The 16,388-nt window shown below is 42.4% G+C and overlaps 1 protein-coding gene and 1 pseudogene across 1 annotated transcript; one reads left to right on the top strand and one right to left on the bottom strand.

The window, feature by feature from the left end:
• Positions 1 to 842: 842 nt before the first annotated feature.
• On the top strand, positions 843 to 1,678 carry LOC147895662 (dirigent protein 2 pseudogene; annotated as a pseudogene).
• A 13,881-nt stretch (positions 1,679 to 15,559) lies between these two features.
• LOC147895661 (dirigent protein 2-like) lies at positions 15,560 to 16,072 on the bottom strand. The gene has a single exon (XM_087382804.1). The coding sequence runs from the start codon at positions 16,070 to 16,072 to the stop codon at positions 15,560 to 15,562; it is 513 nt and encodes a 170-aa protein (XP_087238930.1).
• Between the last annotated feature and the right edge of the window lie 316 nt (positions 16,073 to 16,388).

Below are 16,388 nucleotides of genomic sequence, written 5' to 3'. Positions count from 1 at the left end.
TCTTTTTCCCCACATGAAGCTTCAATAGCCTACCATTGAGCAAGCAGATACAGACTTGTGTCACTCTAATTCAAAGAATGCAGGAGTCTGTAAATGCTTGCTCAATGTTAGGCTATAGGATTCTAAGCTTTCTCAATGCCTTACAGGTATTCTAAGCTCTAGGATTAGTGTATCGATAATCGTGATGCATTAATGTAATTATGATTATGTTATATTATTGACATGATTGAAAGAGGGAAAAAGAGAAAGAAAAGGGAAAAAGAGAGGTGAGAATCATCATGTATGTTTGAGAATCATCATTATTTGAAACCTATGTATGTTTGAATTGTGATAGGTTGCTCCTGAAGATGTTGCTTGCACCAAATATTAAATTATTTAGCAATCTTATGCCATGTGTAAAAATAATATCTTATGAAAGTCTAACCAAAGAAACTTTATTCAACATTATTTGAGGTTTTTGTAGGAAGATGTTTAAAGCTGGACCGAATCATGCACAGCAATCTTTGAGAACTAAATTGTGCTTAATCATTTCAGTTAGGCTTCCCATAATGAAGTTCAACATGATTTGTACCTGGGTGCTCTCTTTGTGTTCAAGCTGGACTCGAGCACTTTTCTAAGTGAGACTCAAGGACTTTTCGACTTCTAAAGGTGTTGGAGGTTAACTTTTACCTGGGTGCTCTCTTTGTGCTCAAGCTGGACTCGAGCACTTTTCTTAGTGAGACTCGAGGACTTTTCGACTGCTAAAGGTGTTGGAGGTTAACTTTTCAAGTTGAAAATGTACAGCGCACTTGCAAAAAGTAAGCAGACTTACAATTTCTTTGGCTTTCCATGGACGATTTAATTTCTTTTGGCTTTGCATAGACGCAACGCTGAGTTTCATATGCGGCCGTCATCATCTTCCATCTTCCGGAAGCCCCAGGCGTGCAGATAACGTCTCCCCCTTTGTACGTTGCAGCTTGCTTTTTTGCAGTTAATCGTTGGTAGTGGCGTCGTCCTACAACCAGCTACAAATTCTTCGTCTTGCCTCTCAATTCCACCTCCCGTCTAGCCACAATGCCTCACATCGTCCTCCTCCTCTTCCTAATTTGTAGCTTTCCGAGTTCCAGCTTTGAGGCCAAGCACAGTGGAATACCCAGACGAACTGATATGCATTTCTACATGCACGATATCGTGTCTGGCCCTGGAACAACTGCTGTGCCCGTAGCCGCTGCCTCTAGTAATTTCTCCAAGCTTAGGTTCGGAACTGTGTTTGTGATCGACGACCTGCTCACTCGAGGGCCGGTTCCGACTTCGAGGACGGTGGGAAGGGCGCAAGGCATGTACACATTGAACTCACTCCAAGGATATAGCCTGGTGCTCCTATTCACTTGCGTTTTCCACGGCGCAAGATACAATGAAAGCAGCATCAGCATACAGGGAATAGATCAAATTAATTTGCCTGTAAGAGAAGTCGCAGTAGTGGGCGGAACTGGACACTTCAGACATGCACAAGGATACGCGCTTGTTCAGACGCATTCTATAAAAGGCTTTTCAGCTGTTCTCAAGGTCAACGTCACCATTTTACATTGAGCTTTTGGTCGCCGTCTTCACTCGAGAGCTGAAGCCAGCGATGGTCGTCGCACCAAATTATCACTCAATGTACCCAAGCTCTGCATAAACATAAAGATTGATGCTTCTTCAGCCAATTTCTTTCCCCCCAATCAATACAAGTTAAGTGTACAATCTTTTCTCATATATTATTCGCAGCTTCTTTCTGGATTTCCCCTCATCAATTGGGACGTTTGAATCTTAAATGTCACAGCATTTTCCTCAACCTAAGCTTCAATAGACGCGTTTATTATTCCTATTGAGGCAGGTGGGTCCTTAAACTAGAGCTGAGAGAGGATCGTTCTTTATACATTTATACGTATCTTTGGCATTGGTAGTGACGTATACGGGGGGGAAGAGGTGAGGTGTTTTTTTTTATTTGTAGGCGCAATGGAACCGTCCCCTCTATTAGTTAGTTGCCTTCCCCCTTCACAATTAAACTAAGTCATGGGACACTTGAACTAACCCGCCTTGCATTTCTTCCTCGTGATCGTTCCCTCAGTATGCTCTCTCACTCCTTGCTCTCCCTTTCTTCCACTCTCCTTGACAGGGGCAGGCATCACTAGGAAGGAGAGGCAAATAGTAAGAGAGAGGGGGTTGAGCAAAGGGAGAGAGGGGGAGGGAGAGGGAGATAGTGAGAGAGGAGGGATTGAGCAGAGGGATAGAAGAGCAAACTAAATATAAGGGAGAGGGGGAAGGAGAGACATAAACAAGAGAGGCTAGGGATGAACGTAGCAAGAGAGATCCAAAGTCTCTACTCACTTCACTTTGCACAAGTTGTGGTTCTCTCTATTACCCTCTCACATTGGGAGAAGGGCTTATGATGGCTAGAAGATCCTCTCACACGAAAAGTCAAAGAACGCTAGTTTCTTGGAGGTGGTTTCAAGTTGAAGGGATAGCATCATCATCATTCGTGGTCGACTTCGAATAGAGTAAGGGATCAAGCCTTATTTCTATTTGGTATCTAGTTTAGTTGTTGTGCTTCAATTAGAAAGTAACAATCATTTGCTTAAGTGTCATTACTTTCATTCAGTTGATATGCCCTATTAAAGCACATTCCCTACTCACATAAATCCGTGTGATACTCTAGTTGCGGCAGGTTGTATCATGTAGATGACCTAACCTCTTTCTTTACCTTTTAGTTTCCTCAGTGAGAGAGTGCTCATCCAGATAGCCCTTAGAAAACTATTTTTAAAGTTGAGCCATTATGCATACCGAAGTGTTTATATGGATGAGTTGCTAATCTATTTTATTATATGGTATGCAAACTCCACAAGGAGCATCAACAAGTGCACAGTCTTGCTCATGCTAGTCACCCATGCTAAGAAAAGAAATCTACGTAATCTTCCTGTAGATGCTCTCCACCCAAGTATAATGCGCATATAGACGTCAAGGGTGGTGACCTCTATTGTGAGTGGTAGGGCAAGGCCTTGCCTCAGTTGGAGGCCAAAATGCACTCCAACTCAAATGCGCACAAGCGAGGCACAAGCAAGCAATCACTACAAACATGGACCATGTTCCGGTGATTAAGCACCGAAGTTTAGCATGCTTGGTGTGCTAATTGTCGGTACGTACGACGGGATTAAAAAGGTTAGTATATACCGACATTTGACAAAAGTGTTAATGGTTAGTATATACCAACTCATAAGGGTATATATCGACCAATGACAGAAGTGTAATGGTTGGTATATATAGACCTTTGATAGAAGTGTAAAGGTCGGTATATACCAACTTTGAGATGCTTTTCTATACCGATCTTTAATAGAGAATGTTTTTTCCCATACCGACCTTTAACAGAGCAGGTTTCCCAATGCTCCTTCTAGCTTGCCTTGCATTTCTTTCTCATGATCGTTTGCTCGGTACGCTCTCTCACTGCTTGCTCTCCCTTTCTTCCACTCTCCTTGATAGGGGCAGGCATCACTAGGAGGGAGAGGCAAATAGTAAGAGAGAGGGAGTTGAGCAAAGGGAGAGAGGGAGAGGGAGAGGGAGAGGGAGATAGTGAGAGAGGAGGGATTGAGCAGAGGGATAGAGGAGCACACTAAATATAAGGGAGAGGGGGAAGGAGAGACATAAACAATAGAGGGTGGGGCTAAACGTAGGAAGAGAGATCCAAAGTCTCTAGTCAGTTCACTTTGCACAAGTTGTGGTTCTCTCTAGTACCCTCTCACATTGAGAGAAGGGCTTACGATGGCTAGAAGATCCTCTCACACAAAAAGAAGAATGCTAGTTTCTTGGAGGTGGTTTCAAGTTGGAGGGATAGCATCATCATCATTCATGGTCGACTTCAAATAGAGTAAGGGATCAAACCTTATTTCTATTTGGTATCTGGTTTAGTTGTTGTGCTTCAATTAGAAAGTAACAATCATTTGCTTAAGTATCATTGCTTTCATTCAATTGATATGTCCTATTAAAGCACATTCCCTACTCATATAAATCCATGTGATACTCTAGTTAAGGTAGGTTGTATCATCTAGATGACCTAACCTCTTTCTTTACCTTTTAGTTTCCTCAGTGAGAGAATGCTCATCCAGATAGCCCTTAGAAAACTATTTTTAAAGTTGAGCCATTATGTATATCAAAGTGTTCATATAGATGAGTTGCTAATCTGTTTTATTACATGTTGTGCAAACTCTGGAGGGAGCATCAACAAGTGCACAATCTTGCTCATGCTAGTCACCCATGCTAGGAAAACAAATCTATGTAATCTTCACATAGATGCTCTCCACCCGAGTACAATGCCCATTACAATGCCCATATAGACATCGAGGGTGGTGATCTCTTCGATGTGCACTTTATGGGTAGGTTATCTAGGCCCATGGATGAGGATATCCTCATATGGTTTAATTCATCCCAAAATATGTGCTTCACAATTTCACGAACAGCTGGCAGGATAAGTAGTTCAGGATGTGCCTTGCCAATTTTCCCAATGACACTATTGTATCTGTCATAGATTTTGCAAAAAATTATTCTTTTCAAGAACAAGATGAGATACAAAGTGCTCACGGGTATAGCAAGCAGATAACAATTCTTGTGCATATCATGTACAATCATTTGCTTGATTCTTCCACGCCTCCAATCTGCTTGCTAACTCATAAGTGTTCAGGTCAGTGCAATGCACTTACCATTTTTACATTTCAGATGATAGGGAACATGACACCCTATTTGTGCAGCATGCTTTTCTACTGCATTGGGAATGGCTGAAAAAGGAAAATCCCCATGTAGAAAATATTAAACAACATTGGGTGTGGTCAGATGGTGCTGCCTCTCAATTTAAATCAGCACGTGGATTCTACTTCATCTCAAGGCGTTCAAATCCTTGACCAGCGGTCTAGACATGATGTGGAATTTCTTTGGGTATAGCCATGGACCTCAATGACTATCTAGAAGAGGGGGATAACTTTGCAGTTGTCATAGATTCTAGGGAGAACGAGGAAGATGACCCATACTTTCTGTTATAGTGCACAAAACCTAAGTACAAGGTTGAGGAAATATTTAAGGATAATTGGGGAACAACCTATGAGAAGTGCGATGTAGTAGTCAGAGCTTTTTGGTACAAAAAAACATCCAAGAAAGGCCACAATTACGAACTACTACATAAGAGTCCACAAACATGTGTGTGCTCTCATCTAGTAAGAGGTATTAAGTTCCAGATGCAACCTGTGCCACAATGAAAGAAGGGCAAGAGTGTCTTCAAATTGGATTTAGGCACACATGAGCACATCTTGGGGTGTCTTGGAGTGGTGGACAAGGACGACTGAGATAGTACTAAGAAAATGTATTTAGTCTCATTGCAGGGAAACAATATGTCCACTTGTTCTACAAAATGGAATTTGTATTGAGATTGCTTCTTTTTAGTATATCCCAAACAACCATCGTGTTGGTTTTATTAAATTATTTTTGTAAATCCCAAATGGTAAAACCCATGCTTGTTTTTAGTATATCCCAACAACCACTCCGCTGGTTTCCCATAATGAATCCACACATCCTACAAATCCATTCATCTTGTAAGTTGTTCATATCCTAGTGCAAACTAACCACCGTGTTGGCGATAACTTATCTTGCACTACTATAGTGCTATCCCTACACTACTACCATGCTATCCTAAAATTTTTTGCACAATGCTATACTAAAACAGTGCCCTTTAGACTGTTTATCGTTTCATTAACCGTCATATTTCATCCCATGCTTGCTTTTAGTATATATCCCAACAACCACTGCGCTGGTTTCCCATAACGAATTTATTCATCTTGTAATAATAGAAGCAAACCACCACGCTAGTGGCTGTTCATATTCTACTGCAACCAACCACCACGCTAGCAATAACTTATCCTACAGTACTACCATGCTATCCCTACACTATTGTCGTGCTATCCTAAAATTTGTTGCACAGTGCTAGTGCCCTTTAGACTGGGTATAGTTAACCATCAAATTTAAACCACCGAGCCACTTAAAACATTTGAGTACTAACATGGAAGCAAGTCGATACACAATTAGGTATTATGAGCACTGTGAGAATATCCACAAGTTCAATAAATGTCTGCAAGATTTTTATTGTTTCAAAACACAACGACATTTTGCTTTTTCAAGGAAATTCCAGACTCCCAACAATCTTATGAACCTCTCTATAGCAACAATCTCCCATCTCCCAGCTCTTGAGGCCAATCAGCTACACAATGGCAGACCTCTTCACACACTCAGATTACACTCTGCTTGCTTGACTCTTTTGATTTATATGCCCATAGTAACTCCTCCTTTTGCTGGCGAACCTCTTCAACCTAGTCTTTGCGGTCTATACATCTTTGCATCTCTATCATGTCCTACCAAAAGAAACCTACATCATGATCTTGACAAGTACCTTAAATGAGCAGGAAAAACAATAGCCAAGGAAATTAATATTCACCGTCTGTGCCGACTCCAAGTAATAAACCCACCACTGAAGCATGTCCTCCTTGTAGCTATTTTCCTCCTTCTTCGGGTCTATTTCTGTGAGGATTTCATCCAACATCATTTTTAAGATAGAACAAAAGCATTCCAAATTCTTTTGTGTATGCCGTAGATTCGATGTAGGTGGATCAATGTACAAAGTTTGGATCGGTGTACAGAGTTTTGGCACTAGATTCTGTAATGGGCTCTTAGTTGTGTCTACATTGCACTTAATAAGGGAGAGAGTTCATTGAGTCTGACCTTCTCATTCTTCAATCTCATGTTAGTTGTCTAATCTAAATCTTTCATCTCACATTAGTCATTCAATCAAAATCTTTCATGGTACAATAGTTCACTAATCAAAATCTTTCAGTCTCACATTATTGATCTAATCGAAATCTTTGGTCTCACATTACTTGTCAAATCGAAATCTTTTGTCTCATTATTATCACCGTGCTGGTGTGGATCAAAGGACACTATCTAGTCACTTGGTTAAGAAAACATTGCCCAAGTAAACTCTAGAGAAGATTAACAATTCAATAGATTACACATAAATTACATAGATTACAATCTCAATGACTCCTTTACTTCAGATTACATCTCAAGGACTCCGTGTTGAGCTACCTAATTGCAAGCTCGGCCCTCCTTGCTCCTTTCCCGAATGGGGCTGGTTCCTTCCTGCAGGGGCCCACACTTCCCTTCATGCCGCTTCCTCTTTCCTTGATTTAAGCTTCCTAGTTGCAGCTCGGCCCTTCTTGCTCCTTTCTTGAAGGGGGTTGGTTCCTCCCTTCAGGCTCCTTTTCCTCACAGTCAAGTTCGGTCTTGGTGTTCTTCAATTTGAGCTTATTGTCTTTAAGATCTTTTGCCCAAATGGCAAATTGAGTTGTAGCACCTACTTTCTCGTCGTAGATAGCTGTAGCAAGCAGGCACATTTTATCTGTCCATCAGCTGGGCAATGGCAAACGGCATTCTCTACATAGCGATTTTGTATGCACAAACACTCCAAAGCAAAAAATATGCACAAGGTGGTAGCATGCAGGCCATCTGATACAGCAGTCATCTATGATGGGGGTATGGCAAACCATGCATTTCGGACCCTACTGCATAGTAGGATAGGCATCTGATTTAACTATTGCGGTCGTCAATACCATAGTCTTGCTTTGTATATGACGAAGTTGCTTCTTCATTCCTTCCTCCCTCATCCTAAGGCTCAGGATGTTCTCCTTCATCTCCTCCACTTTTTGCTCACTTTGTGCAACAACTTCATCTAATTCCCTCAGCATCTGTTGAAGCTGCATAAATTGCTAGGAAAAATCTAAATGGGTGATTTCCAAGACTTCCACTCTAGTTTGGAAATCTTACAAGATGATGGATTGCTTTTCATAACTGTCAAAAGCCACTGCAAGCTCGTGAAAACATCTATCCTGATCTTCTTACAGGGTCTTATAACTTGCTCTTTGGACTTCCAACAATGTTTTGAAAAACAACCCTCGCCGTGGCTGTTGCAAATTGCTCCACTGCGGTGGGTGGAACTAGCTCCACCATGGTGGCTCGAACTTGCTCCACCGTGGCTTCTCTCTACATCCTTCCTCGCCTAGGGAGCTACCTCATTGTCTTCTCCACCCTGAATGCTCTCTGCCCCATCCTTTCTGGCCTTCAATCTCTCTCCCAGTTCCTGCATCACCTTTATGGTTTCTGCATTCTCCCTTTCAACTCCTCCATCATTTGGTCTTTTTCAATGTTCAATGTATTCTGCATGCTGCAGAGCCAATTGTGAAGACCCTCCTTTTTTGCTCTCAGATCTTCAAGGTCCTTTCGGATCTTTTCTAGCTCCTTGTCTGCCATATCCCCATCATTTCTCACTTCTTCGAGCCTATCTCGAAGCTCCTTCATGTGCTTCTCTACTTCTTCTCTTCTATTCCTTTCCATGTCGACCAATTTTGTAGCGGCCTCAACTTGCTCTTGTTCCTATAAGGCCCTCGCTTGTGCCTCCTCTACCTTGGCTTCTACACCTCCCCTGATACTTTTCTAAAGTTGCAATGCCTTTGCTGTATAAGTGGCTTTCTCTTGTAGAAACGTCACCTTCTTAGACATCTACTTCTCGTATTGCTCAAAAATCCCTTTGAGGGTAGATGCCATCAGGTGCATTGCAACTCCAACAGACTGAGATGACACTTGGGATTTGCCATCTACGTAATTCTTCAAGTTGGTTAACACACTCTTGGAGATTGTCATTAAGAAAGATACATCACGTCCTTTCAGTTGCTTTACTACTGCTTGAACCTACCAGAACTTGCAGGTTCTCATATTAGGAAAGAAGTGAATGGTCTTCTTCAGCACATCTTGGAGGTCTGTTGGCAAGCTCAAAATCTTGACTCCACCATCTTTACTAATCTGAGCGTTGGGGTACATGTCTAGAATATCCTGTCTCTTCCACTACTTCTCGAAAAAGTGTGCTTGCGAACTGCCTCTAGAAATTCCTAGAGCCTTTTCAATCACGCTTTCATTGATGGTAATCCTCTGACCTTGACAGACTAGTTTCCCCTCCTCCACATTCACCTCTTGCACCATCTTGGTGAAGTTTTGGAGAGCATTCAAATTGGGCTTTTGAATAGCGAGAGAGGAGCTCCCATATGTCACAATCTCAAGATCAGGGGAGGAGGGGCTCTCACACTATGCTGCCAAGGGGGAGGAAAGATTGTGTGAGGAGCTCTCAGACTATGCACGTTCCATTGCGAGAGGGGATAGAAGTTGTAGGAAGAGTGCAAGGAAGAAAGAAATGGTCGAGAGGAATAGAAGATGAAGCAGTGAAGGAAATGGAATGGTGGAGGCTTGAGATTGCAAGAGAGAACAAAATGTTCGAGAGGGATAGAAGAGGAAATGGTTAAGGGAATGGAATAGCAGTTTGTAGCCCGACTACACTGTTAAGGTGAGAGCCACCACGGTGTTTGTAGCCCGACTACTGTCAAGGAAGGTGAGAGCCACCGTGGTGGTTGTAGCCCAACTACTGTCAAGCTGAGAGCCACCATGGTGGTTGGCCTGAATTTTGAATAATTCAAAGCAGCAGTACTGGCTTGCATGATGATAATGAATGATTAGGGGTGGTGGCATCTAAGATTCCCATCCACATCTGTGGTGGCGGCTAAGATTCATCGGGCTATCAGTCAATTACCATCCACCGTAGTGGCCCACAATTACTCAGCTTCTAGTTACCACCAGCGGTCTTGCATGCATGATTACTACGAGTGCAGTAAATTATGATAATGAGGGATTAGAGGTGATTAGGCTTCATGATTTACTTTTGTGTGAATTACTACCTGATGGTGGTGGCTGTCATCAGCCACGTCTATCGTGACTACGATTCCACCATGCCACCACTCACCCACCACCGCAGTTTTGCATGCATGATCACTACAAGTGCAGTAAAAATTACTAGTCACTGGGCTCGCATGCTCAGTAGAGAACTAGAGTGCATGGTAATGAGTGATTAGACATGGTAATGAGTGATTATAAATGGTAATGAGAATTACTGCCTGGTGGTGGTGGCTCTCATCAGCCATGTTTATCGTGGCTAAGATTCCATCAGGTTGGTAGTTAATTACCAGTCACCGAAGTGGCACCACATGGTGTCTTCTTCATGATTACTAGCCCATCTGGGGGATTCCACCATGGTGGCCTGCAATTAATATGGATGGAACCCCGAGCTCTAGCCATCGCGATGGCTCGAACTTTATAATATATATAAGATCCGTGGCATTTGGCATTTTACTACGTTGCTCAGATCCGCCCATGCTCTGCTACTTTGCTCCACACCCCTCCTCTAGCTCTTTTTTGCCCCTAGTCTACTTTGCTCCACGCTCCCTCCTCCAACTCTCATCACTACATCTGCTCCCCTCAGGGGGTCCACTAGGGTTTATCGTATGGTACCACGTGAGTGTATGGGAGGGGGGTTATATAAGGGAAGGAAGGTACATTTTATAAGGTAAGGTCCCATAAATAGGGGGTAGATAAGGGGAATTTTCATATATTTATTGCACATAGGTGACGTCTCCTTATTACTACTAGTGAATCCCCTATGCTGCTCCCCTGCTCATCTTCTACTCTCCCACTCATCTTCAACATGCCTAGTACCACCCCCCCTCGATGCTCTGTGATCCCAATAATATATGCCTTCTCATATAAGGTCATTTTGTTGCACTCACCTAGAGTAGAAATGCTAGCACTAGTGGAGACCCTTCGTTCCCACAAGTGACTCCCCATACATCTGAATGTCATCACCTTAGATAACATTCACACAGAGGACCTCTTTATGGCTATGTTGTATGGGTTTCCCCTAGATGTCGACGAAGCCCTCAATATTTTCAGAGCAGAGGACTCTCGACTTGTTAGGGGGGGAATAATTTGAGTCCTGGCAATGTGCATGGTCTTTGGCCTCTCCATTGTATCCTCCTTTGGCTCCCTAAAATTTTTTAATGCAACAAGCTAGACTAGCGGAAAAGTAAGTTGTACAAATTCCCTCTTGCTTAGAGGAGGCTCTCAGCAATGGCTAGTTGTAATCTTCTAGGCTCTCAACAATCTTTTGGCTCACTGGATGTAATGTTTTGGCCTCTAAGGCATTTATGTAATCTCTTTTTGTTCAATTTGACGCTCTCAGTATGCACTATTGTTAACTTTCATATTTGCATTTAAATGGTTATGGCCACTACCTATAATCTTTTGTTTAAGGCTCTCAGCAATTGCCGAGTTTTTATAAATGTAAGATCCTCTGTTTAATTTTTGCTCAATATAAGTTGATAATTTTTATATAACCTGTTATTGGATGTAAATGTACATTATAATCTTTGAAAGGCCAGTGGCAGTACCTCAATAAGAAGTTCCTAAACCTGAAGCCCAAGCCGGAGCGACGAGTATAGTGGCATGTTGCATTTTGCACAATATGCTATTGGCCGCAGTTGGGGATGTGCCATAAGATGAAGATTTCTTTGATGGACCACATGATGAGGATGTATGCCAGTGATTAGTTGAACCTGTTGCTCATTCTCACAAGGCTGCAATAGCTTGGGCAAGCACACAATGAGATGCTCTTGTTCGGTATGTTGTGGCACTACATTGAAGCTTGTAATGCCACTTCAAGATACTTTGTCATGTTTTGGGAATGCAAAGGGGATCATTATTATAAATGCATGTTTTGGGAATGCTGAGGTTTGCACAGCTTCTTCTATGTTTCAACCCTCCCTTTTGCTGAAGCTCCTCTCGTCTGGTAGTTGGCTTACTGGCTACTAGCTCTTAGTGCTCATGATTATCTTTCTCATGTCTATGCCTACGTGCTTCTCCGAGGGTCAGACATGTTTTATCCACTATCAATGCTTAGGGTTGGGTTGGTGCTTACGTATTAGTTGTGAACTTTGAGTCAGTTCTTTCACTAGTAAGCTTGGTACGGGGACTAAGGCTTCCAAATGGTTTTTTGGATTTTCCTTAAAGGAGAGCTTTGGTTTGTTTCCAAAGTGGTACTGCTTGTTACTACAGTGCTTTTGGATAGTTCAGTAGAGCTTAGAGGAGGGTTCTTGGCAGAGTATGTGATGAGAGTGGGTCGACATTTCTACTCTTCAAGTTTTCTTCCAGCAAAAGGTAAGTCTCGTCTCTTTTTAGCTTCGTTCTTTCTTGGTTTCGGCACAATTGTCTTCTCCTAGCATCTATATAGGTTGAGCTTGGATAGGGCGGTGGGGGTCTATCTCATTGTTACATTTATTATTTATCACCTTTTAAGGACCATGCAAAGTATCATGCCCATTGGGTACCATTGCATGCATGGAAGCACATCGATGCATGTTTTTCTATGGTTTATGGTGAAATTTTGGGAAATATGCTTTCCTATCCATCTAAATGGTACGCGATGGGCATGATACTTTGCACAATTCTTGAAAGAGGTGAATCTAAGGCCCATGAAAAGTATCATGCCCATTAGGTACCATTTACATAGGTGGAAGCACACCGAATCATCTTTTTCTATTCCAAATGCATGGTGAAAATTTGAAAATATGCTTTCCTACCCATTAAATTGTAGCCAATGGTCACGATAATTTGCACAAACCTTATCCTAGATGAGTTTAATTCCTATGAAAATTATCGTGCCCAATAGGTACCATTTTCTTGGGTGGAAGAAGACTGGTGCATGTTTTTCTATGCTAGTGCATGATGCATGCTGAAAATTTTAGAAATATTCTTTCCAAATCAAGGAAATATGTTTATACTTCCATGTGTTCTATGTGTTTATCATTTTCATGTGTTCATACCAATACGAGCTAAGAAAGGATCTCTTTGTTGCATATACATGTTTATTTTGTGTGTAAATGAAGTTATGTGATGCTTATGCTAGGCACTTATGTTATGTTAGGTTATAGCTATGCTATGTTTTGTTATGTTATCCTTTAGGATTCCTAGGTGGGGCCTATAAGTAATCTTTCTAACATCCATCAATTATGCAACAACATCAAGGCAAAAAATTCTTATCTTCGAGATTCATCTCAACAAGGCTTACGATACATCGAGGATGTCCTTTCGAGGCTAGGATTTGGTCAAGGTTTTGTCAGAAAGGTCTCTTGCCTGTTTGGGAATGCAAGTGCGGTGCTATGTCTCAATGGTGGGGTTGTTTGCAAGTTCGAGCTTCGCAAGTTTATGCACTAAGGGATGTCCATTGGCCCCCTCCCTATTTGCACTAGTGACTGTGCCGCTCCTTATGATGCTAAAACGTGAACAATTGGCGAGGACAAAGAGGACCCAGACTGTGTGGGCCATCTCTTCAGGTAATAAAAGTTTTTTATGTTGCATCCGCATCGAAATGTAGTTGGCCAAAAACCTTTCTTCTTTGGACTAGTGCAATGTGCCACCCAAGCGGCTGCCAAACATGGAGCTCAAGTAGATTCTGAGAGGCCAAGTAGTGTGATACTTAGGTGCCCTATTGGACGTGTCTATGAGACAACACTTCAAGTGGTTCCTAGACAAGCTAAAAGCTAAGCTTAGGAGATGGAATGGAGTTACATTGGGTTGAAATGCAAGGTTGTAGATCATGAATTATATCCTCTCTACGCCAATTGCATATGTTGCCTCCATTTGGCATTTTTCTAAATCTCAATGGTGGAGGTGGAGAGAATTTTTAGAGGATTATTGTGGGTGGAGGAGAGTAGAAGAAGAGAGATGCATTATGTCCCCTGGGACCTGATGAAGATCCCAAACTTCAAGGTGGTTTGTGTTTGCCGCCAGACTGCAAGGTGAGGAATATTTTGTTGATAGGCAAGACTTGGCTCCCTCGTCTCTTTGAAGGGCGTGCCCCATGGTCCACAATTACTAAATTTTTCATTAAAAAATCCAAAAGTAAGGGTGATGGGTCGTGGTCGGGATTAACTTGGTATGATAGGCTTTGTTCAGATTACTCTATCAAGATCATTGGTTTGGATGTGGTCACTAGCTTGGAAAGTTTGTGTCGAACAATTCTCCTCAAAAGGGCGAAAGGGGATGCCAACCTCCATGAATCAATATGGTGGAGTAAGGCACCAAGAAGAGCAGGCAAACCCTTTGCCCTCCATGACTAACGAAGGGCCAAGAGCCTCTATTGGAAGGGGCTGAGATTGTAGGCAGATGCATGGGACGCACAGGTGGTGGACTAGATCCTAATAGAAACACTTCAAGTCCCATTCTCCATGACGGAGGGTGAGGAATACTTAGTTCAAGTGGTTATTAATAGGACCTCAGAGTCCTGGCCCTCTAACATGGTAATAGCGTGAGATTGGAAATCCAACCAATGGTATTGGGAAAAACCCCGATTTGAAAGCTATATGTGGGCCATATCTACAAATACCTCATGGCGTCGGGGTGAACTAAATACCAAGTGGAACCTTAGACACAATCTGGCATGCTGGGGTGAAAGATTCAAGGAGATCCAGAAAGGCCGCCCTTTTAGGAAAGCCAAATTCTTACTCTGGAAAGACATTAACCATTGGCTTCAGGTTAGAGTAAAATTAGCCAAAAAACTTCAGGTGAATCTATGTTGCTCACTATGCAAGAAAGCCGTGGAGTTTGTACAACACCTGTTCTGAAGTTGTACATTCACGTGTGAAGTGTGGTCGAAGGTCACAAGGTTGATGCATATATTCGCGCTTGGCCCAAGATGGCATACTCTCCTATTAGGAGCTGACCCGTGCAAGTTGCCGTCCATGCATGTAGCTGCGTGGCCATTCTTAAGAGCAGTAGTGTTCCTAGCTACTTGGGAAGCCTAGAACAGGTTGGTCTTTCAACATCCACAGTTCATGTTGGATTGAGAGTCTCTACCGTCTTAGCGAGTGTTAAGTTATACTTAAGGGATTTTAGCTGGTTGATTTATAATCAAGATTCTATAGTAAGTCAAGCTCTTAAAGATATAGGAATCCACCTTTTGAATAGGTGACACTTGCTTTCTGTAGCATAGGCTAGGACAGCTAGCCCCCTTGTTTTGGCCAATTTTTTTAAATGGGTCCTTTCTCTTTTAAGGGGTCGACCCCCCCTAATTAATAAATTTGGTTGTTTACTAAATATTTATTTTATTTTTATTTTTAAAAGATCACATCTAGTTTAAGGAGCCATAGTTGTAAAAAATGTGTCATCAAAAGCTTGGGTTGAGAAAGATGCTCTGACATTGATTATGAAACAGCCTCAATTGATGCAGGGAAATTCAAAATGAATATGCGAAGAACATATTAAACAAGGTGAATGATATATTTATCATTCATTAGGCGTGCTTATGTGTGAGTGAAATGCCTACAGAGAGCATAAAATTGGAGGAAAAGAAAGAAGGAGATTAAGAGTGTGCAAAGAGGAGTAAAAATGGCCCCAAAGTCATACAAGTGGATCCCAAATCATCAATGCTCTACAAGTGCACCAACCACAAAATATCATCAATGCTTTACAAGTGCACCAACACAAAATTAAGACGTAAGAGAGCATAAATAATAACAATGATTTTATTTTTCCCATCTACAAACCACAACCTTCACTAAGGCACATGCCTAGCAAAAGCTCAATGTAATATGGTGACATTGACCTTGACGACAGCAGAAAGGCCTTTTATAGAATGCGTCTCAACAAGCGCGTATCCTTGTGCATTTCTGAAGTGTCCGGTTCCGCCCACCACTGCGACTTCTCTTACAGGCAGGTTAATCTGCTCTACTCCCTGCATGCTAATGCTGCTTCCATTGTATCTTGCGCTGTGGAAAACGCAAGTGACCAGGAGCATCAGGCTATATCCTTGGATTGAGTTCCATGTGTACATTCCTTGTGCCCTTCCCACCGTCCTCGAATTTGGAGCCGGCCCTCGAGTGAGCAGGTCGTCGATCACAAACATAGTTCCGAATCCAAGCTTGGAGAAATTCCCAAAGGCAGCGGCTACGGGCACAGCAGTTGCTCCGGGCCGAGACACGATATCGTGCACGTAGAAATGCATATGAGTTTTTCTGGGTATTCCACCCTGCGTGGCCTCGAAGGGGCTCGTAAAGCTACAAATTAGGAGGAGGAGGACGACGATTTGAGGCATTGTGGCTAGACCGGAGCTGGGAGTGAGACGGAAGAAACGAACAATTTGTAGCTGGTCGTAGGACGAAGCCACCACCAACGATTAACTGCACAAAAGCAAGCTGCAACGCACAAAGCGGGAGACGTTATCTGCACGCCTAGGAAGATGGAAGATGATGACGGCCGCAAATGATAAGCCAAAGAAATTGTACTCTTGCTTACTTTTGCAAGTGCGCTGCGTCTAGTCCAGGATTCTTTTCAGTGCAACACCTTAAGCAATCGAATAGTGCTCGCGTCCACTCGTTCAGCAATTGAAACTGCTCGAGCAGAAAAAGAGC

The sequence above is a fragment of the Dipteris shenzhenensis genome, chromosome 12, assembly GCF_047967505.1.
Source record: "Dipteris shenzhenensis isolate YYH24624 ecotype China chromosome 12, Dip_SZ_1.0, whole genome shotgun sequence".
In the NCBI taxonomy this organism is placed as follows: Eukaryota; Viridiplantae; Streptophyta; class Polypodiopsida; order Gleicheniales; family Dipteridaceae; genus Dipteris; species Dipteris shenzhenensis.
The sequence above is the reverse complement of the archived record's forward strand: the minus strand, read 5'-3'. Positions and strand labels throughout refer to the sequence as shown.